The following is a 24,872-nucleotide window of genomic DNA, read 5'->3' as shown; positions in this document are numbered from 1 at the left end:
AAGCAGTAATTATCTGTTTTATTAAAATACTATTTTTCAGGTATAAAATGTAAACACAAGGTTTCTAACCAATCGCTTAAAACTCTTATTTTCTAAATTAAAAAAAAAAGATAATTAGAAACATGATAAGGATAATCAACTGTTTTTTAATAATCTTCCAAAGCTTTCTTGCTGAGAACACGGGAAGCAACCCCCCGAAGACTGACCGAAGAGTGATGAAAAAAAGCCGTATAATCTTGATGAAGAAATGAAAGTTATCTCAAATTCAAAGGGCAAAAGCTAGTTTTAAGGGAAAGTTGTAGGGCTAATTATAAATCTAGCCCAACTAAAAGGGTACATTTACACATCTAACCTACTTTGCTTTCATCTCACCAAATTAGACACTTTCATCCACTTTGGACAAGAATACCCTTATTTCAATTCACCTTCTTCCCCACACTCTCAATGTCTTTTTCGCCATCCCAAACCGACGAAAAGACGGTGGTTTATAAAGAGAAGAGATTATGTTTCATTCAACCTTTGAAGAATTAGTGTCTATGGAAGAGGATTAGGATGAAAAGCTCAAAAATTGAAAAATAAAAAAAATATAACAACTGAATTGATGTGATATCGCATTTATGACGAATTCATCACAAATGCGACAAGAGTTGTCGCATTTGCGACGAAATGCTACAATTGTTGTCGCATTTATGACGAAATACTACAACTGTTGTCGCATTTGACGAAATGCAACGGTTGTTATCGTATTTGTGACGAAATGCAACGATTGTTGTTGTATTTGTGATGAAATGCGACAACAATTGAGGAAAATGGAGAAAAATATAGGAAATTAAAACGATATCATTACAGATGAAGGAAGAGGCAAGACCAGCGAGGAAAATAGGCGTATAAGCTAAAAACATACCATTTCTACGGGGAATTGAACATGATACTTCAATAATCTCACAAATCGCTAACGATTGGTTTCAAAAATTGAAGAAGTTGAACCGAAGAAGAAGTTGAAATGAATAGAAGAAGAAAAAGAAGAAGAAGAAGAAGAAGAAGAAGCGGACGAAGGCGGAAGAAGAAGAAGCGGGAGCAGGAGCAGATGGATCGATCGAATAGAACTAAGGGTAATTTTGTCCAAAATGGATCAAAGTGTCTAATTTGGTGAAATGAAAGCAAAGTGGGTTAGATATGTAAATGGACCCTTTTAGTTGGGCTAGATTTGTAATTAGCCCAAAGTTGTATAGGTTTAAGGGAAAATTACAAAACTGGATCAAATGGGAGGCCCATTTACATATTTAATACATTTACTCAACCTACTATATAGCTAGATTGTTTTTGTGTGACTTTTCCATAATACCCTCAATATTTACGGTGCGACTATCTCCCTCCCGTCTGACTTCGCAGATTCTAGCATATGCGAAGCCTGCGAAGCTAATATTTGGTTTAGTTGATGATTTTAATTAGCATATGTGAAGTCTGGTTGTGTTTTTAACAAAATTCGCTAGGTGATACATAACAAAAAAATGCTAAACAACAACGCGTTCTAACATTAAAATCATAACATTATCAAAATTTACAACAAGATTGCCACATTAACAACATTAAAATCATAACGTTATCAAAATTTACAACAAGATTGTCACAATAAACTCCTAACAAATCTCTTCAAAGTGAACGTAATTAATCTGGACGGAAATTTCTCCCTTACAGGAAGTCCAGACTTTTTGGGATGAGAAATGGAAGTCCAGACATTTTCAGATGGACGTGTGCCATGGTGCACACCAAGATTGGTACAATCTCTCCTAACCAATCATTTCAAAGTGAATGTGCCAATCTTGAGTGAAATTTCTCCCTATACAAGAAGGAAAGTCATCTCCTCTGCAGCCCAATACGCTGCCTTCCAGAAAGGGATGTTATGTATTCAATCACATTCAGAAAAATTTAATCGTGTTAGGCAGGAAAAATGACGATTTGGCTTCACGAAATGAGGCTTAGCGAAACATGCGAATGTAAATGTGCAGGGAAGAGGATGATTTTACTTAGCGAATCGATGCTTTCGCGAAGTCTGCGAGATCTGAAACGTGACGATCTACTTAGCGAATCGATTCTTTCGCGAAGTCTGCGAGTGAAATCATGAACTTTTCTACTCGCAGACTTTACGAAATAATCGATTCGCTAAGCAGATCGTCACGTTTCAGGCTCTTTCCATCGCAGATCTTTGCGAAATCATCGACTACGCGAAGTGATTGCATGGAAAACATAGAGAAAACAGTAGATACTTACATTTTTCACACCTTTCACCCTTAAAAGTGACAATAACAATATGATAAACTGGGAAAAACGATGGAAATAACGTAGAATAATCATTTCTTTGATGGTAACAAGAAGAAAGAAACCAAGTAACGAGGAGGAACATGAAGATGAAGAACCATGGCTTCATTTTCTAGCATTAGGAAGATGAAGAATCAAGAGAGGAAGAAGAGAAATACATTGTGATTTGGAGAAATGGTGCAGATTTCGTACAATTTAAGGAAGATATGAAAATCAAAAGTCTGGGATCATTAATGGAGGAGCCAACCATTTCGCGTAACCAAGGAGAAGGGGGGAGAGACCGTTCGCGTAAGGGGGAAGTGGAAAAGTTATGGGCATTATGGGAAAGTCACAAAAAACATATAGTAGGTTGAATAAATGGATTAAATATGTAATTAGACTTCCCTTTTAACCAAGTTTTGTAATTTTCACTAGGTTTAATTAATTTATGCACGGCGGGAAAAGTAAAGAAACCATTTTAATAAACAAATGGCTTCAACATTTTAAGTTCTATACATATATATAAATAGCATTGATAGGAAATTCTGAAATCCCAATAACTGAATTCTTATGCTATGGCCGGGAAAGGGGAAGGAGCAGCCGTGGGTATCGATCTGGGCACAACATACTCATGCGTCGGGGTTTGGAAACATGACAGAGTGGAGATCATAGTCAATGATCAGGGGAACCGGACGACGCCTTCTTATGTTGCTTTCACTGATACCGAGCGTTTGATCGGTGATGCTGCTAAGAATCAGGCTGCTATGAACCCTGTTAATACTCTTTTTGGTATGCACTTCCTATCTAATTTCTTTATTTTCTTCTTCTTTTGTTTGTATCTACTTAAAATCTGCTTATTTTTGTAACTGAGTGTGAATCGAATTTAGACTCTATTGCTTTCAGTTTTTGGTGGTGTTGTGATTTCATTGATGTTGAAATTTCTTTTGCTATATCAGTTACCGATTCCTTCTTTGTGGTTATTTATTTTTTGAACTGAAAAAGATTTCTAAAGAGTACGCCAAGATTTTCGCTATCTTGAAGTTCATATATTTAGAATCTTGTTAGCTCTTCTTGAGCAGCAAAAGGAGCAGGATGTGTAGAAAGAAATTAATGGGAATCAAATTGCTTACTAGATTGTTAAAAAAATCCTTGCGTTTAAATTGTATGCTAATTTGGTATTACTAGTTAGTTTCATATGTTTAATTTATAACATACTCTACAACTATATGGCTTGCAGACGCAAAGCGATTGATTGGTAGAAGATTCTCAGATGACACCGTAAAGAGTGATTTAAAGCTTTGGCCATTTAAGGTAATTGCTGGTCCTGTTGATAAGCCTATGATTTCTGTTACATACAAGGGTGAGGAGAAACACTTTTCTGCTGAGGAGATATCGTCTATGGTTCTTAGTAAGATGCGTGAAATAGCTGAGGCCTATCTTGGATCAACTGTTAAAAATGCAGTTGTAACTGTCCCTGCTTATTTCACTGATGCCCAGCGTCAGGCGACCAAGGATGCTGGTGTGATCGCTGGCCTTAATGTTATGCGTATTATCAGTGAGCCTACGGCTGCAGCCATTGCCTATGGTCTTGACAAGAATGCAAGCAGCGCTGAGAAGAAGAATGTATTTATCTTTGATTTGGGTGGTGGTACTTTTGATGTCTCACTTGTTACCATTGGAGAGGGTATCTTTGAAGTCAAGTCCACTGCTGGTGACACCCACCTTGGAGGCGAAGACTTTGATAACAGAATGGTGAACCACTTCATTCAAGAGTTCAAGAGAAAGCATCAGAAGGATATCTCTGGAAATCCTAGAGCCCTTAGAAGATTGAGAACTGCCTGTGAGAGGGCTAAGAGGACTCTCTCATCAACTTTTCAGACAACTATTGAGATCGTTTACTTGTTTGAGGGTATTGATTTCTACACAACCATAACTCGTGCAAAATTCGAGGAGTTGAACATGGATTTTTTCATAAAGTGTATGGACCATGTTGAGTTGTGTTTGAGGGATGGCAATATGGACAAGAGCATTGTCCATGATGTGGTTATTGTTGGTGGTTCTACAAGAATTCCAAAGGTACAGCAAATGCTGCAAGATTTCTTCAACGGGAAGGAACTATGCAAGAGTATCAATCCGGATGAAGCTGTTGCATATGGTGCAGCTGTTCAGGCTGCCATATTGAGTGGTGAAGGCAATGAGAAGGTGCAGGATCTTGTGCTTTTGGATGTTACCCCTCTCTCACTTGGAATTGAAACAACTGGTGGTGTTGTGACTGTTTTGATACCAAGGAACACTACCATTCCTATAAAGAAGGAGACGGGATTCACCACTCACTGTGACAACCAGACCACTGTCCCGATAGCAGTATATGAGGGCGAGAGAGCACTAGCAAGAGACAACAATTTACTTGGAAAATTTGACCTTTGTGGCATTCCCTCAGCTCCAAGGGGTGTCCCTAAATTCACTGTTTGCTTTGACATAGATTGCAATGGTATCTTAAGTGTTTCGGCTGAGGAGAAGACAACAGGGAGTAAAAACAAGATAACAATCACTAATGAAAAGGGAAGATTGTCCAAAGAGATTGAGAAAATGATAGAGGAGGCTGGGAAATACAAGGTCGAAGATGAGGAACATAAAAAGAAGATCGTTGCTAAAATTGCATTGGAGGATTATGCGTATAAAATGAGGAGTACTGTGAGAAATGAGAAGATGAGCTGGAAACTAGACCTAGAAGACAAAAAGAAGATTGAGGATGCCATTGAACAAGCTATTGAATGGTGTGATGCAAACCAGCTAGGTGAGGCAGATGAGTTTAAGGATAAGATGGATGAGCTAAAGAGCATATGCATTCCTATCATTGCCAAGATGTCATGAAGATTGGCTAATGATCGTCCTTAGAAATTGTCTAATAACGGTATGGATCATGACATTATCATCTTCTAGTAGTTTATCTTTAGTTAAGTTTTGTTTGTTATCTGATTTCCAAACAATTATCTACAAAAGAAACACACATTAATTAATTAAAATCATATCATATTATATTTTAAATTCTACTAAGATTGTTCACTCAGACATTAGTGAGATGCTGGGTGAAAATCCATTCTGTTTCTTGCAATGTTTGTCAATCATCCTTTTCTTTTTTGTGATTCTCTTATTTCTTGTTTGTTCCTTCAATCAAAATATTAGTGCAAGCTTTTGATTGATACTAATTCTAATTTTATTAGAGAAGTAGTTGTACAATTATCTACTGTTACCAATTCCAATTCCAATTTTCCATGGTTTTGAAAAGTAGTTGTATAAATATCTATTTGCAATGAGATTTGATGTTAATTCAATGTTTCAGTCATTGATCATTATGCATGTATGTTTTAGTTATTCTCTTTACTGAAAAGTAACTCTTTTCAATCCAACTTTAATTTTTCTGTTTTTTTTTTTTGTAAATTAATTACTTTTAAAATAAGAAATAATATTTCGTTTGAACGAAAAATTCTGTTGCAAATACGCCAATTCCGAGGTAAGGCAAGGATTGGAAATATTTCCGAAACATAATTAGCGATAAAAAAAATCATGGTTACATGCAAACTTCTGATCACTAACCTTAGCAACTACATGGGCGACTATTATCGCTAAGGTTGCGACTATTTCAACAGACAGTCGGTATACGGTTACCAACCTTTGGAGTTATAGACTGAATTATTTCAGTCGATTACCATGATATTTGGCCACTAACATGAGTTGGGGACTAAATTGCAATCCCTAACTACTGTTTTTCTTATAGTGTACTTGTCATCCTGTTTGTCATTGCAATTCTTAACTACTGTTTTTCTTGTAGTGCAGTTGTCATCCTGTTTGCCATTCAATTAAATTAATTCTGCATTCAGGTTGCAACAAACGTCTCATTCCCATTAGGATATCATGAACATTTCATTAGAAATTATTATTATTCCTAAGGATTGAATTGTTTTGTTTTGGTTTAAGTGGATATTATTAATTATTAATTGATTACATTGAATTTAGTTTGTTTCTTTGATTATGACTTTGGAACTCCCAAAAAAAAAATTCAAAATGTCAAATAACAAGGGTTTTTTTGGGACCGTACCCTGATAAATATTAGGTGACTTTATTGGTTGATATTGGTATTTTTGAATTGAATTATGAGAAATGCTTTGGGTGTTATCTATTATATTTAATGTGACTCGAGAAGAGGGTTACAGTAGAACATGAATTTTTTCACAAAGTGTATAGAGCCTGTGAAGTTGTACATGGGGGATGCCAAAATGGAAAAGAGCAGTACCCATGATGTCATTATTGTTGGTGGTTCTACCACAATTTCAACTCGGATGAAGTCGTTACATATGAGTACAGGTGTTGAGGCTGTCATATTCATGTTGGAGAGAAAAAAGAATATATAAAATGAAGGAAAAAGAATATTTGATCCGGATGTGATTCGAACTCATGACCTCCCAAGGCATAGGTAAGCTCTCAACCACTAGGCTAAGAGCTTCACCACTAATAAATAATAACTCTTGATAACTACTCTCTTCATTTCACTTTATAAGTCATTCTAGCATGTTAGTTTTTTTCTTCCAAATATAGATCATTCTAGTTTTTTTTGTCTTGATGTATTTTTGAATATTCTCCAACCATTATATAAGAGAGAATTTTTTTTGCTTAAAGCATTATTTGGCCCCTGACGTATCCAAAATTGTGTTATTTGGCCCCTGGGCTATTATTTGATCACATTTAGTCTTTGACCTATCCCATTTGGTGAAATTTCACCCAAGTTTTATGAATACTTAACGGAATCGTTATCTCATTGATAAGTAACGATATTTTGACACTTGAATTTGAAACGTGATATTTCTTAAAGTTATTTTTCCACATTATGTGGAAATAATTAATTAGATTAAAAAAAGAAAAAAACAAAAAACAAATCCTAAACTAAAATCTATTAAGTTCAAGTGTCAAAATATCGTTACTTATCAATGAGATAATGATTCGGTTAAGTTTGATCCAAATTGGGTGAAATTTTACCAATTTGGGATAGATCATGGGCCAAATATGACCAAATAATAGGTTAAAGGCCAAATGATAAAAAATTTAGATAAATCAGGGACCAAATAGTACTTTAAGCCAAAAAAATTTAGTTAACCAATATAAATTCATTAATTTGACTCTATATAATTGTGTTTCTTAATCCATGTGAAATATTCTATAGTGACTTGTATAACGGAACGGATAGAGTAATTAAAAAAGTAACTAACATTTGTTTGGGAGTTGGGAGGTTAATGGAGGTGAGAGTTATAGGGGTAATGAAATGGGAGGAGAAGTGATGGAAATAAAGGTTAAAATTTAACCTTGTTTGGGAGTTGATGGAATGTAAATGAAAGTTAAAATGTTAGTTTTCATTACTTTCATTAACCCTCATTTTGGAGGTTAAAATATTGAGTTAATAGGAGTAAAATGTTAACTCCCACCAACTTTCATTTACTCTCAACAAAAAAACTCTCAAACAAGATTAATTTAAAATTTTACATTCCGTTACTTCTATTAACCTATGTTGACCTCCTCCCAAACAAGGGCTAACTCTCATTATTTCTCACTTAACTCATAAATTTCTCATAATTAACTATTATGTAACTTATGTAACTCTAATAGTTACAAGTTAATTTGATCTGCCAAGGATGTCTCTCTTAAATGTTATCTTGTATAAGTTAATAAAAAAAATCAGAAGCAAGAAGAAATATAATTTAGAAAAGCTTTCTCCTCTCTTTCCTTCATTTTATATATTCTTCTTTCTCTCCAACCATTGAGTGGTGAAGGCAATGAGAAGTTGCATGATCATGTGGTTTTGGATGTTACCCCTCTCTCACTTGGATGGGTTCAAACAACGGGTGGTGGTGTGACTATTCTGATACCAAGGACCACTACCATTCCTATAAAGAGGGAAAAGGGATTCATCACTCACTTTGACAACCAGACCACTATCCCGATAGCGGTATATGAGGGCGAGAGAGCACTAGCAAGAGACAACAATTTGTACTTAGCAACTTTGACCTTTGTGGCATTCCCTCAGCTCCAAAGCATGTCCCTAAATTCAATGTGTGCTTTGACATAGATTGCAAGGGTATCTTAAATGTTTCGACTGAGGAGGAGAGAACAGGGGATAAAAACAAGATAACAATCACTAGCTATAAGGGAATATATCCAAGGAAGAGATTGAGAAAATGGTACATGGGGCTAATAAGTACAACGCTGAAGTTGAGGAACATAAAAGAAGACTGATGCTAAACATGCATCAGATAAGTATGTGTATAACATGAGGAAAAATGTGACATCGAGAAGATGAGCTCCAAACTAGCATGAGATGATAGAAAGAAGATTGAGGCTGTGACTGAGGAAGCTATTGAAAGGTTGGATGGAAACCAGATAGGTGAGGTATGGTTTCCATCCAACCTTTCAATAGCTTCCTCAGTCACAGCCTCAATCTTCTTTCTATCATCTCATGCTAGTTTGGAGCTCATCTTCTCGATGTCACATTATTCCTCATGTTATACACATACTTATCCAATGCATATTTAGCATCAGTCTTCTTTTATGTTCCTCAACTTGCGTTGTATTTCTCAGCCTCCTCTACCATCTTCCTAATCTCTTCCTTGGATAATCTTCCCTTGTAGCTAGTGATTGTTATCTTGTTTTTATTCCCTGTTCTCTTCTCCTCAGCCGAAACATTTAAGATACTGTTGCAATCACGCCTTGGAGCTGACGGAATGCCACAAAGGTCAAAGTTGCCAAGTAAATTGTTGTCTCTTACTAGCGCTTTCTCACCCTCATATACAGCTATCGGGACCTTGATCCGGTTGTCAAGGTGAGTGGTGCATCCTTTTTCCCTCTTTATAGGAATGGTAGTGTTATTTGGTATCAGAACAGTCACACCACCACCTGTTGTTTGAAATCCATCCATGTGAGAGAAGGGTGACATCCAAAAGCACAAGATAAAGAAGAATATATAAAATAAAGGAAAGAGAGGAGAAAGCTTTTCTAAATTATATTTCTTCTTGCTTCTGATTTTTTTTATTAACTTATACAAGATAACATTTAAAAGAGACATTGTTGTCTCTTACATTATTCCTCATGTTATATACATAATTCTCCAATGCATGTTTAGCATCTATCTTTTTTTATGTTCCTCATCTTCGGTTGTATTTCTCAGCCTCCTCTACTATTTTCTCAATCCCTTCCTTGTATGGCTTCTTCCATCGAGTGTTCAAATACTAGCAAAACTGTCACGTCCGTGTCTAAATTTTTAGAATTTATATTTTGATATTAGTATATATGATAATTATTAGGTGTGTGATTTTTGAATTATTTTAGAATATATATTGAAGAGGAAGGCCAAGATAAATAAATAAATATGATATTATGATATTTGGATAAATTGGAGACTCCTAAGTATTGATTATGATATTTCTATTTCACGCACGATGCCGATTGAGGTCGTTTATGATCGGGTGTGACAAAAACAATATCTCCATTTAAAGTGAATTCCAAAAGAATACTTGATTTTATGACAAATATATAGCGAGTTTTATGGGAGTTGGATTGAACGTAGGGAGATTACAATTGAAAATATGTTTCAATTATAGTACGATAACATTGAGATGTCAATTTTAAAAGCTATCACAATAAATAATTTTATATAGAAAACAATACTGAAAAGAAATTGAAATCCACAACAATATTACATATTATTCTCTCGTTTTTTCAACTCCAAAATACAGTCACGTCAATATGGTGGCGTGCAGGGTCGGCCCTAAACCTAGGCTAGGAGTGCCTTGGCCTAGGGCCCAAGGCTGTAGGTAGGGGTGCACGTGGTTGGTTAATCAGTCCATTAAGGTTAATTCGGTCGGTTAACCATTTTTTTTTTTTAAATATACTAATCATACACTAGTCCATTAAATTCGATTAACCAATTATTCGATCGGTGAACCTTTTATTTCGGTTTTTAACCATTAATAAATAAACATTGAAATAATAAATGAAATAAGCAATGAACACGGTGAATAAAAAATAAAAAGAAACTCTTAGAAATTGCATGATGAAGGCAACTAGTTACAAGATAGAAAGAGAAAACGAGAACAAAAATGCTTGACAATAGAATACTGCTTATTTTAAAACACAGCATGAAAGAAGCCAAAATGTTCAAAGTAGAATTGGATAAAGTAGTGTAATTTATGATAAAAAAAACTTGAAAAATTAATAGAGCTTTTTGGTGAATTAGAAAAGTGAAAAAGGGGATTAAACTAAAAGAAACCTTTCATAGTAAAATGACATTAATTTGTGAAACCATAGATGAAAAAAGGCTTGAGGAATTAATAGAATTTAAATAAATGATTATATTCAATTGTTGTCATTTCTATACATCATATTTTCTTTTAATGTTTATCTTCAGAGTTGTCTCTGGATGTACGTTTCAACAATCAAATTTGCATATCATTAAATCGTATTTTACCCATATTTCCTACTAAAGTATATTAGTAAAAAGTTTAAACATTCTTGGTCTACACAACTCTAAAATAATCAAGTTTTTACATAATTGGTTAGCATCACAAATTAAACAACAATGACACAAGCCTTTTTTGAAGACCTATTAGTTCCAAATTACAATACATTTCCAATTATTAGTGACACAATAAATCCTAAACTGATTGAATGATTAAACAACAATAATCAAGCCCTCTTTCGAGACTTGGGCTCGTGGGAAGATTTCTCGGTCTTCTGGGATAAAAGAACCAATTGAATGATTAACTCTCAACACTCTCAAAGGAATAAAGATCCCCAGACGGATCAAAGATCCAACTGAAAATACTAAATAAAATCAATAGAAGAGCGTGCAAGCAGCAAAGGGATGTTAATTGGATCATGTCGACCTATTTTCTCAAAATTGCATATAAACGAACTTTTTCTTTTGTTTGCAGAAAATAAGAGGGTAGAGAGAAAGAGACATACCATTGAGGAAGATGACACCAGTGCCGGTGCCGGAGGAAGATGAGAAGGAGAAGCCGCACGAGATGAAAAAGATGAGCAGGGGATAAGATAGGATTTTTTTTGTCTCGATGGAGCGTGGTTTTGAAATTTCTTAGACAAATAAGAAAATAGTTTTATATTTATTCTAATAAGAAATGTCATGTTTAACCTAAAGTATAATATAATTTTTAATTTTTAATTTTTTTAATTGTTTCAGTCGGTGGTTAGTAAAATACTGAAACCGAAACCAAAACCAAAAAACGAAAATTTTAAAGTAAAAAATCATATATTAGTTCATTGGTTTCGGTTAACCTATTTTTTTATTTGGTTATGATTAGGTTTTTTGTTTTTACAATTTTCTTATGTACATCTCTAGCTGTAAAGGGTCCAAATATTTTTATTATATATATATATATATAGTAACAAATAAATTATACTAAGATTATTAAATATCCAGCTGCACCCAATTCTCATTTAAAGGGGCCTAGGATCGATCCCGTCAAAATAAAAATTTGTTTTTATTTTTCTTAAAAAAACATTATAAAAATATTTGGATTTTTTTAAAAAATAAAATTTTATACAAATATTGAAATTAAAAAATTTACATAGAAATTTAGTTTTAAAAACTTATTTATAATTATATCAAATAATACTTTATAATTATACTAAATTAATAAAATTATTATTTTTAATATATTTTATATATTTACTAAAGTTTATAATTTATGAATTTTGATCTAATTTTTTAAATTAAAGTATAAAATCATACTTTATTTCTTATATATGAAAAATAATGACTTATTGAAAAGTAATTTTGATAATATGATCAATTGTAATGTTGTAATCAATTGTGATATTTGTGTAAAAAGTCGTAAAAGTTATTTAGGTTTTAAAGGGTCTAAATAATTAATAAGCAAAAAGCATAATTAAGCTCCTGATCTTTTATTTTTTTGTTCATTAAGCCCTTGATCTTTTATTTGGATACATTAAGCCTCTGATCATTTATTTCTAGTCTCATTAAGCCCTTTATGACCAAATTAGTAAGTTATGGAAATTTAATTCTGTCAAAAATACGTTTTTAACTTCATCTGTATTTAAAATTATTAAAAAAAATATTTTTACAGTTTGAATTAAGGTTTTTATAGTTTTCCTACAACCATACAATGCATCCAAAACTACTTTCAAACAATGAAAAATACAAATTTCGAATGCAGGTGCAATGAATAACAGTCTGTTAACCGATTTTTATGTTCGAAATTAATTTTTTTTTGTCATTAAGGGCTTAATGAGACCAAAAATAAAAGACGAGGGGCTTAATGTATCCAAATAAAAGATCAATGGCTTCATGAACTAAAAAATGAATGATCAGGGGCCTAATAATATTTTTTACCTAATTAATATTTTAAACTTAAAAGATGCCAAATTGACTTTTTAAAGAGTTAATTTAAGAATTAAAACTCATATTTGACCCCTGTGGTATCCAAAATTTTATCATACCATTTGGTAATATTTTCCCCTTGAAGTATTTCCACAAGTGATATTTAACCCATTTTGGATGGAAAATTAATTGATTTGTTAAAAAAAATCACGCTTGACACAATTTTTGATACGTGTTATATACACGTGATAATTTATTTAATTTTTACCATATAGATTTAATATGTAGATAAATAAGGAATTAATTTTTTTCTTATTTATTCATGTATTTTGTCTATACCACATTAACCGAATGACAAAATTTTAGATATCACATAAGCCAAATAGAGTTTAATCCATAATTTAAAAAAATTGTGAAACATCCTTTTGATTTTGGATAAACAATTGTATTTAGTGAACGTAATAATACGTATCGTATCATTAATAATGAAATACTTTTTTGTTTATCATGTATTGAAATATATTTTAAATTTTTTTACGTAAAATATTTTTATTAAAAGTGCTTTTATTTATTATTCCGCCTAGGGCTCGTAAATTATCAGGACCGGCCCTAGTGGCATGATGGATGACCTTTATTTATAATAAAATTGAATTTAGGGAAAATTACAAAATGGGATTAAATGGGGGTATTGCTATATACCGCAATATGTTTTCCACCCACTGCACTCTTTTGACATTTATGCCCTTGTCATAATTTTTTATCAAAAACTAAAACTTTTTTTTCCTCTCTTTCTCTCCCAAGCCTAAAAACCCGAATTGGACGAAAATGGACCCGAGCATTCCCGAAGACCATGATTTCGAACACGAGGTAATCCTACGATATAAATTTAAATTAAAATTTCGTTTTTTTAATTTCGAAATTTTTTTTTGGCCTAAACGGGCTGCGCGCACCGTTCCACCGTACGGTGGAACGGATGCACAGCTCGTTCCGCCGTAAGGCGGAACGAGCATGGCTCTCGTTCCACCGTACGGTGGAACGATTGCGCCTTTCGTTCCACCGTACGGTGGAACGATTGCGCCTTTCGTTCCACCGTGCGGTGGAACGAACGGCCGTGTCGTTTCCACCACGGGTGGAAGGGGCAGTTCGTCCGTTCCACCCGTGGTGGAAGCGGCACGGCGATTCCGTTTACCTTATATTCATACGGGTTCCGCTTCTGATTCAGAGGCGGAACCCATGATTTCTGAGTAATTTAAAAAAAAAACTTACCGGAGATTTCATGAAGCCTTTACCCGCTCCTGGCTTTGGCGGCATGTTGTTTTAGGTCGGGTTTTTTGAAAAACCAAAAAGCTAGAGAGGATTTGAGAGGATTTGAGATTTTTGAATTTTTGAGTTTAAATTATGAGGAGGGCAAAATTGTCAAAAAAGTGCGGTAGGTGGAAAAAATATTGCGGTATATAGCAGCCCACTTAGACTAATTACCAAGTCATTGTATATCTAAACTATTTTTTGTGACTTATCCAAAATACCCCCAAACCTTTCATCTCCCCCCTTCCTTTCTATCGTTTCATCTTCCGCTTCCTTTATATTTTGCAAACGGTTGTCATTTTTTCATCATCTTGTGTCTTCTTCCTCTCTTTGTCTCTCTGTTCTTGTGCAAATCGAGGACATGATTCTTCATCTTCCTGCTTCTTCTTCATCTCTTTGTTTCTTTCTTCTTTTGTGAATCGAAGACATCGTTATTCGACATTCTTCTGCGTTTATCATATGTTTATTATCGATTTCAATGGCAAAAGACGGTAAGAATGTAAGTATCTACTGTATTTCTCATGTTTCATCTTCCTCTCTTTCTGGAAAATAACTTCGCAGAATGATTTTGTTTCACATTTTGCGAAGCCTGCGAAGCAAAATCATCCTTTTTTCAGCCTATATTTCTCTTCGCAATTTCGCTTTCTACAAAGAAAAATCATCCTTTTCAGGTGTATTTCTCTTTGCAGACTCGCATTTTTGCTTTCTGCGAAGCGTTTCTTTCATTATTTCTCTAAAATGACTTTAATTCTTGTGAATGGTTAATATAAAGGCATCAAATTCAAGTATATGTTTAGCTTGAATACAAAGGCATCAATCACAGTGAGGGGTGATTGGGGTGTGATGAAGATGTTGAATACAAAGGCATCAAATTCAAGTATCTGTTTAGCTTAAATACAAAGGCATCAATCACAGTGAGGGGTGATTGGGATGTGATGAAGATGGTGAAGACCAAATGTTCTAGTTCCTTTTGCTTCTGAACTTCTTAGCAAATGTTCTAGAATCATACTTCCTCCCAAATGTTCTAGAAGCACACTAGGGAGGATGTGTGCTTCCAGAACATTTTGCTAATCATTCCTCCCAAATGTTATGGAAGCACACTTCCTCCATTGCTGGGGTTTAGGGTTTAGGGTTTAAGGTTTGAATTATTTTTGCAATCTTGTTGTAAATTTTGATAATGTTATTTTTTATGTCATTTTACTAATCATGTTGTTTACTTATGTATATTTTCATCAAATAACAAAATATACCACTTCGCATTTTCCTCAAACTGTGCAGTCTGTGAAAGTAAATACTATCCCAGCACGTGAATTTGCTTTGCAGTTCGCGAAAACTGCGAAGAAAAACTCATTCTACGAAGTAGTATTTGCTTTGCAGGCTTCACTGTTTACGAAAATGCGATATAAAATCATATGCGGGAAGTATTATCTTGGAAAAAATGTACAAAATAATAAAGAAAGGGGTGCCAAGTTCGCAAGTAGAAAGATTTATGAGTCGACAATTAAAAATATGAGTCGATAATTAAAAACAGAGTGTCAAGTTCGCAAACTAAGAGAAAAACGAAGAGAGAATGAAGGAAGAGTAAGAAATTTCTAAATTGTTATATATATATATAGGGCGTTTGGGAAAGTCATAAATAAATAGTTTAGAATATGTAATGATTTGAGTAATTGGTCTAAATATGTAAATGGATCTTCCATTTGATCCAATTTTGTAATTTTTCCTTGAATTTATCATATTAATAAGGGTAAAAAAAACTCCATAGCTCTTTTTGGAAAAAGAAATGTTAAATGGAGCTAAAGGAATACATTACATACATGATGCAATCTTGGTTAGCAAGGAAATTAGTCAGTCTATTTGTTGAAGCATACGGCCAAATTCGGCCAAGCCGGTTTGGATTATGAAGAAGATGGAGATGTGTAGTAAGGTAATGATGGATTGGGGAGTGTGGTTTAGGGCTCGATTTTCGGGTAAAATTGCTTGGTGTAAATAACAATTGAGTCGCTTACGGGACAAAAGGGATGCAGATTCGGTTTAGAAATGTGTGGACATTAACAAGCAGCTTACGGTTTTTCTTGAATAGAAGGAGGTATACTAGAAGCAGAGAGCTAAGACGTTTTGGTTAAAGAAAGGGGATACAAATTCAAAGTTCTTTCATGCAAATGTCAAGACACGAAAACAGATTAATCGTATTGACATAGTGGTTGATGATGAAGGATTTGAAGCGGGATCATGTTAGTATTCAGGAAAAGAATTTCAAAAAATTTCCTAAACAAACAATTAATGTGATCTATTAAACGGTCAAACATCTGATGTTTGACATCAAATCTTTCACTAGGATGATTAATTTCTTTAATAATCAAATTGATACTTATATACGAGATTAGAATAATACCTCTTATAGATTCCAATCGGAGAATTAACCTTTTCTAGTGGTGAAACCTCTAATCATTCCACTAAATCGATTAAATCAAGTTTTAGACCCACCTTGCTTCCATCTTACCAAATTAGACACTTTCAACCACTTTGGATAAAATTACATTTAGTTCTATTCGATCGATCTACTCCTGCTTCTTCCCCATCCGCTTCTTCTTCTTCTTCTTCTTCTTCTTCTTCTGGTTCTTCTTCTTCTTCATTCAACTTCTTCTTCTTCAATTTCTGATACCAATCATTAATAGTTTTTTAGATTATTGATGTATTATGTTCAATTTCCCGTAGAAATAGTATGTTTTTAGCTTATACGCCAACTTTTCTCGTTAGTCTTGCATCTTTCTTCATCTGTAATGATATCGTTTCAATTTCCTCTATTTCCACAATTTTTCTCCATTTTCCTCCATTGTTGTCGCATTTGTGACGAAATTTATTGCATTTCATCACAAATACGACAACAGTTGCTGCATTTCATCGCAAATGCGACAACTCTTGTCACATTTATGACGAAATGCAAAAATACGACAAGAGTTGTCGCATTTGCGACGAAATGCGGCAACTGTTGTCGCATTTGTAATGAAATGCGACAAATTTCGTCACAAATGCGACAACAATGGAGGAAAATTGAGAAAAATTATGGAAAATAGAGGAAATTGAAACGATGTCATTACAGATGAAGAAAGAGGCAAGACCAACGAGAAAAGCAAGCGTATAAGCTAAAAACATACCATTTCTACGAGAAATTAAACATAAGACGTCAATAATCTCAAAAATCGCTAATGATTGGTATCAGAAATTGAAGAAGATGAACCGAAGAAGAAGAAGAAGAAGAACCAGAAGAAGAAGAAGCGGAAGAAGAAGAAGAAGCAGGAGTAGATCGATCGATTGAATAAAACTAATGGTACTTTTGTCCAAAGTGGTTGAAAGTGTCTAATTTAGTAAGATGGAAACAAAGTAGGTTAGATACATAAATGGCTCCTTTTAATTGGGCTATATATATATATATATATATATATATAAGAGATCAGGTGTGACAAAAATCTTATGGTGTGACAGAGCTTATAGTGTGACAAGGACCAATTTTATAATTAAGTATGGGAATGTGGTAAATTTGTAAATAAAATGAAAAGAAGGATGTTCATAAGAGAATGGAGGAGGAGGAGGATGATGTTATCGTAGGAGAGAGAAAATTGTTTTATTTCTTTTCTTTAAAATTCATTTTTCCGACTTTTCTAACCTCGTTTTTTGAAATTTTTTATACCGTTAGACTCGTCTTAATTAGACGGTCATTTTAAGATCTCAGAAGCTCAGGTAAAAAAAATTCCGATGAACGGAATCCGTCGACCTTGTGGCTGTTTTTCTGTGAGAAAAAAAATGCCCATAAAATTTTCAAAAAATTCCATAAAACGTAAAACATCATTCTAATAAACTTTAATTCTTGACTCAAAGTGAGATTCCTTACGGTTTAGTCCCAATAAATTATTGAAGTATGTAAAATGGATAAAATTTAGGAAAATGATTTATTGGGACTAAATTGTAAGGAATCTCGCTATGACCCAACGATATATGTATTTTGTTGTACCAATATAATAATTCTATTGGAATAATATAAATGTTCTGTTGTAAAAATTGGTACACTGATTTGAAACAATTGGTACACGGATTTATTTTGTTGGAAGAATATAAGAATTAATTCTGTTGGAACAATTGGTATACTGAGTTGTAGCAATTGGTACATTGATTTGGAACGATTAGTACACTGATTTATTCTATTGGAACAATATAAATACTATGTTGGAACAAATGGTACACGGATTTGGAACAATTTGATTTGAAACAATTGGTACACATATTTATTCTGTTGGAAGAATATAAGAATTAATTCTGTTTGAACTATTGGTATACTGAGTTGGAGCAATTGGTACACTGATTTGGAATGATTGGTACACTGGTTATTTTATTGGAACAATATAAATATTATATTGGAATAAATGGTACACTGATTTGGAACAATTCCCCGTACATTGTCGGAACATTATAAGTATTCTGTTGGAATAATTTAAGAATTCTGCTGGAACAATATAATTATTTTGTTGGAACAACTGATACACTGATTTGAAACAATTGGTACACTAATTGGAATAATTTGTACACTGATTTAGAACAACATGTTGGCGTCCAGCAGTATGTGCTGGTTTTTCCAACACATAGTGCTGAAAGGTAGAACCAAAAACGTACCCAGAAAAATATCAAAAAATTTCAAAACATGTAAAACATTATTTTAAGAAACTTTAATTCTTGGCTCAAAGTAGATTCCTTACGTTTTTGTACCCGATAAATTGTTGAAGCATATAAAATGGATAAAATTAAGGAAAAGGTTTTATTGGGACTAGACCGTAAGAAATCCCTCTTCGACCTAAGAATTAAAGTTTCTCAGAATAACGTTTTACATTTTCTGAAATGTTTTGAGAATTTTCTGGATACCTTTTTCTCACTGAAAAACGCCCACCTAATTGCCGGATTCCGTTCACCATAAATTTTTTTACCTGAGCTTCAGGGATCTCAAAATGATCGTCTAATTTAGACGAGTCTAACAGTATAAAAATTTTCGAAAAACGATGTTAGAAATGTCAGAAAATTATATTTTAAAGAAAAGAAATAAAACAATTTTCTCTCTTCTTACCAAAACTATGTAGTTTTATTATATTACACTATAAGGTCTTTGACACGGGATTTTATATTAAGCACCAGGTGCTCCAACTCATTTAAAACACCTTCCATGCAGATTTCGACACATGTCCACTTAATTTAGATAATCAATTAAAAAAAATTATTATTTACAGAAAAGAAAGAAATATCAATGTCTTCCCCTTCTTCCTTCTCAAAGCTCAATGCCGCCATTCTCACCTCTCACCCTTTGCAAATTATCAACCCGCAACCATTTCTCTACCAATTTCCATTGCAGCTCTTCCACACTGTCTGCAATCAAAAGTTTTACTACTTCCATTGTTTTAATTATAAAATATGATACCTGAAGTTTCAAAGGTTTTTATCTAAATTTTTCACAAAAAGATGAATGTTAGGTTTTTTTGTTTAAAATTAGTATTGTATCCCATTGAGTTTACCATAAGCAGTGGATTTTTTTAGTGGGTTACTAAACCCAGCTCCATTTTCACACTTCCAGCCCCGAAAAAAGATCTAACCGCCCTTTGAACAAAAACTGAAAATTTGAATCCCTCCCAAACTCTCTCAAACTCATTTTCATCCGAATCAAAGACAAAACGTTTGATGGAAGACAATCCGTTATCACCGAGAGTAGACGGGAGTGGCTGTCACGGCCGACCGCGAGGTGAGGCGTGATGGCCACACGCCCGCGTATTGAATTGGCAAAAAAAATAGCTTTTCCCCTCCCAAAACCCATGAAAGGGCATTTTCGTCCTTTCACGGGGCTAGGGGTGGGAAAATGGGGCTGGGTTTAACAACACCCTTTTTTTATTAAATCCAAAACATCTCCATAAGTGTCTGCAAATAAAAGATTGGAATTTAGGAGTTTGGTTTAACGTAATTAGCTTCTGTACTTTACAATTGAATTCCAAAACTCATTCATTAACTCTCTTCAGGCAATGGAGATTGGAGGAGGTGGAAGATGGCAGTGGAGATCCGAAGCGGCACCGGAAAAGCTTGTTGACGGTGGCAGCACTGAACTTAAGGAGGAGGAAGAAGATAATGCGTTGATATTCTTTCTTCTCTGTGCTGATATTCTTTTTTTAATTGATTATGTAAATTAAGTGGACATGTGTCGAAATCTATATGGAAGGTATTTTAAGTGAGTTGGAGGACCTATGCTTAATATAAAATCCTTTTAACACACCATAAGCCCTTATCACACCAGATCTCACTCCTATATATATAAAAAAAATTATTTTTTTAATAATAATATTAATAAATATTATTATTATTATATAATAAATTTTTTTTGGTAGAAATTATTATATAATAATTAATTATTATTATTACTATTATTATAAAAAATATATATATATAATAATTAATTAACCATTTAATTAATTATTATTATATCCTTTAAGTAAATTTTAGTGGAATTAACTCAAGATATTTCTCAATTCCAACCGCCAACATTTGACTATTGTATTCAGGAAAGCTATCAACTTACATTGAGTAAGAATAATTATTTATAAAAAATTTCTTTCAATTGAAAAATAGTGTGAGAATATTGTGTTAGATAATTAATCAAGATATTTCTAATTAACTAATCCAACAATAGCTTGATTCATACAACTTGTAGGCGTGTGACTTTCTAGGTTCATCTTTAACTGGCATTAGAGACATAATAGTAACATTTAGTAATTATGTGAGGAATAATTTTCTTTTATTCTTGTTTTTAAACTCAATTGTTGATCTCTCCGCATCAATACGACACAATTCCGATCCTCAGATTCGTGGTTCACTTCAACGATTAAGACTCCAAACCAAGTTTGTTCGTTTAATTTTATTTCATACATATTCATTGTTGTTATTCATTTAGCTACAATTTTAATTCTGAAACTTCCATTTGAATTACGTAGTTTATTACGCAAATTATGTGATTTTCATTGTAATTGTTGCTTTATTCTGTTTGTATACAAAGACGTTACAAGAAATAAAACAAAAGAAAAGAAAAAGAATATTAAAAAATCTTGATCTTTTAAACTTTTTGGTTAGTTACATAAAAGTTAGTAATTTTGTAAATTATTATAAATGTGTCATTCTTAGAAAAAAAAAATTATAACTATGTTTGGCGGAAAATCAGTATTAGAAACGGATGAATTTAAGGATTTTTTTTGCTGGATTTTAAATTAGTAACTACCAATTTGATAAAATTAAAATCAAAAAGATGAATTTCTGATATATGTCTTAAAGAAATTTTATAGGATTAGTTAACTGTAAAATAAATTTGAAACTTGTCTTTCCATGTAATTTTCTCAAACTTTTTTGTGAACGATTGTCGATTAGTAAAGTTTTTATAACGGCACTAAGGATCCAAAATAGGCTTTTTCTAATCCTCGAGTCTGTTGTCAGTCGTTTGGTTAGAAGTCACATCTTTAGATGCAATTAATTTCATTAAATCTATTTAAGAATTAAGAATTAACTTCTCTAACACGCCCATGATTTTCTTTCCACACGCATCAAGATTGAAATCGGAGTGTTTCGAAAATATCATGAACAATTTTCTTTTTCTCTTTTTCCCACATTATTTTAATTTCTTCAATATTAAGTGATTGGATTATTTTTTGGGGGGAGAAGTGATTGGATTATTACTTTATAATCATACAACTTTAATTTAATAGCTAATAACTTGTTTAACTAAAATGAATAAAAAATATTTCAAAATTTACAAAAATAAAAAGCACAGTTATATGAATTTTTATTTTTAATGAATTTATTAATCAAATGAAAGAATACATTTTTTAAAAAATCTATGAATATTTATAATAATATTTAATATTAATTTATAAATATTATCTTAAATAACAATAAAAATGGAAATAAAAACGTTAAGAGAATAAATAATAGAAAATGAATCATTTGTATAACTTATATATATATATATAAATACAAAAATATATATACTACTCAAACTTTATCAATAACATAATTAAATTTGAAAATTAAAAGACAAACTTATATAACTGAGTAATCCTTCTGTGTGTTATAAAACGTGGGTTTATAGAGATTAATTAAAATAATTAATTTATTATATAATAAATAAATAGTGGAATCAATAAATAAGCGATCACAAAGTCTTTTTTTTTTTAATGTTCTTAATTTCTGTGCAACCCTCACAAATTATGATATTCATGTAAAAAAACTAACATTTTTATTAGGCTTTTTGAAACTTTTTCCCATCTATGTGCACGCTTGAGAAATGCTTAAAGCCCAGACCTAACTCCAACTCATTTATATAATTTAATTTAGGAGAAATTACACAGAAATTCACTTTTTAAAAACGGTTTACAACTTGATTAAAAAAAACGGTTTACAATAGGGTCAAATACATGAATATCATAATTAAGTATAAAATTATAACTAAGTCATATCACCAAACTTAATTCTTAATATGTCATTATTTTCTATATATTATGATTTTACACTATAATTTAAAAAATCTAGACTCCAATTGATAAATCATAAACACTATAAAATAGATTTTTGACTTTTAATTTATAAATTCTAATTTTTAAAATATATTAAAAGTACTGATTTTATTAGTTTTACATAATAAAAAATTATGATTTGACATAGTTGTAAATAGTTTTCAGAAGATGAATTTCTGTGTAATTTTCTCTTACAAACTATGTCCAGTTATAATTTTGAATTATTTCAAACCAATAAAATCATTATTTTTAATCTATTTTAAAAACTAGAGTTTATAAATTATGGGTCTATAATATATTATTTAGGGTTTAAGATTTATGAATTGGTAAAATGTAGGATTTTTAAATTAGGGTGTAAATTCATACTTTATTTGTTAAATATAAAAAATAATGACATATTCAGAATTAAATTTAATAATCTGATTTAGTTGTAATTTTATACTAATTAGTTATGATATTCATGTAGAAACCTTTAATTTATTGTAATTATATAAAATCTTTCTATTAAAATGCTTATGTGTAATCTCCTCGAATTTTAATTTTCACGCATATCCTTATTTCATCTAGTAATCAAGAGAAACTGTAGTATATTTTGAAGTAATACATCTTTATTGGTGTCACTTTTATATATTTATTTTTTACATCAATCATCTCTCATTCTAATACTTTGCATCTCTATTATTACTTTAAGTTCTCCGATAATCAATTACGCATATTATCCTCAACTGCTTCTTACTCCCTCCCTCATTCTCCGCCCGTCTCAGATGGATCATTTGTGATTTTATTTGAATATTACTATTCACCGCCTTCAAATTACTTACCACTGTCCCAATTTGGATAATTTTCCCTTTCATAAAAAATTTTCAAAATTGAAATTTTTTTTTTTGTTTGAGAGAACCGGCCAAAATTTGGTCTAAACGGATGTGACATCTATTCCCACCATGGGCCGGGCGGATGCTACATCCGTTCCAACCATGGCGGGGGCGGATGTGGCATCCGTTTAGGCCAAATTTTGACCCGTGCAAAATCGTAAAAATTTTAGTGACGAATAATACTAGATTGTTCAATTTTTTGTGACGAAAAATGCAAAATTCTCTAATTTTTTATGACGAAAAATGCAAAATCGTCATAAATATATATATTGTTTTCATGAGTTCTTTGATAAGAAAAACGTAAATGTTAATGTTTCCGACTTGTAATCATCCATTTCCGGGATTCGGGTTATCATAAATCAATTATTTTCATAATTTCAATTACTGTTGTTTGGATTTATGATTTTGGAGAGAGAATTTTCAGTTTTTGATTAAAATCGTAAGAATCGCAAAAAAGTACAAATGGAGACGGTGATAAGTAATTTGAAGGCGGTATTTAATAATCCACTTTTATTTTTGTATGTCCTCTTCCTTTCCTACATTTCCTTTAATTGGGGTTTTGATTTTCTTCTTCAACTTTAATCTTTAGCAATTATGTCATTGCCAATAAATTCAAATACGCCATTTCATTCAGGAGAGCTGTCCAGCCCTATTGTGCTCTCTTTTGGTCAGGTGTAACATTTCATATTATTTTTTCATACTTCTGTTAGTATATCTATTCTTTTTTCTTTGCTCTTTTGTTTGATTATTGAGGTTGAATACACTGACAAATTTAATTATGCAGGAATTGCCAAGCTGTGTGCATACAAATGTACATTATGCCACTCATGATTCAGTTAATTATTTTAATATTGAAATTGGCATTTTTTGCTGTATTGCATCCCTATAATTAAAATATTAAACAATCATATAATAAGCAGAATGAGGAGAATACAACAATAGGAGATGAAATACAGCACATGTCTATATCATCTATCTCTTATTAATCTTTAAAAAAAAAAAAAAAAAACAAACAAACAGAAACATTAACATTGATGTCTCTGTTTTTTTTTAATTATTATAATCATCTATTTACCCTTTCTTGATCATCACCTTCCTCCAATTGTGTTTATGAAATAAAGGTAAAAATGTCTCCTATAGTTTCAAATTGGTAAATTTTAACAAACTGGCTCAAATTTTTTTAAAAAATTAAATATTAAAACTGATTCTATTTTAGGCTAGTTTGTCAAAAATTGACGACTTGAGAATCGAATTGATACCTAAGCATCCTCAATCATCTGGTTATCTGAACTTATTATATAGATTTATGGCCCGTTTGTTTTACCTACTGTTTGTTGTTTACTGTTACGGTTTGTTGTTGTTGTTCGTTGTTGCTGTTACGGTTTGCTGTTTGCTGTTGGAAAAAGC

At 32.3% G+C, this 24,872-nt stretch overlaps 1 protein-coding gene and 2 pseudogenes across 1 annotated transcript; 2 read left to right on the top strand and 1 right to left on the bottom strand.

The window, feature by feature from the left end:
• Positions 1 to 2,864: 2,864 nt before the first annotated feature.
• On the top strand, positions 2,865 to 5,393 carry LOC136226774 (heat shock cognate 70 kDa protein-like). The gene is made up of 2 exons (XM_066015425.1): positions 2,865 to 3,087; positions 3,536 to 5,393. The coding sequence occupies exons 1-2, from the start codon at positions 2,874 to 2,876 to the stop codon at positions 5,170 to 5,172; spliced, it is 1,851 nt and encodes a 616-aa protein (XP_065871497.1). The 5' UTR covers positions 2,865 to 2,873; the 3' UTR covers positions 5,173 to 5,393.
• A 1,167-nt stretch (positions 5,394 to 6,560) lies between these two features.
• Positions 6,561 to 8,736, top strand: LOC136227214 (heat shock 70 kDa protein 4-like; annotated as a pseudogene).
• A 2-nt stretch (positions 8,737 to 8,738) lies between these two features.
• On the bottom strand, positions 8,739 to 9,262 carry LOC136227213 (heat shock 70 kDa protein-like; annotated as a pseudogene).
• Between the last annotated feature and the right edge of the window lie 15,610 nt (positions 9,263 to 24,872).

This window comes from Euphorbia lathyris, chromosome 4 (genome assembly GCF_963576675.1).
Source record: "Euphorbia lathyris chromosome 4, ddEupLath1.1, whole genome shotgun sequence".
Lineage (NCBI taxonomy): Eukaryota > Viridiplantae > Streptophyta > Magnoliopsida > Malpighiales > Euphorbiaceae > Euphorbia > Euphorbia lathyris.
Note: the sequence above shows the minus strand (reverse complement) of the source record. Positions and strands in the feature narration are given on the sequence as shown.

Coding starts and splice junctions, on each gene's coding strand:
- LOC136226774 (XM_066015425.1), top strand. CDS start 2,874: ATGGCCGGGAAAGGGGAAGGAGCAGCCGTGGGTATCGATCTGGGCACA. Junction 3,088..3,535: donor CCCTGTTAATACTCTTTTTG/GTATGCACTTCC, acceptor TATGGCTTGCAG/ACGCAAAGCGATTGATTGGT.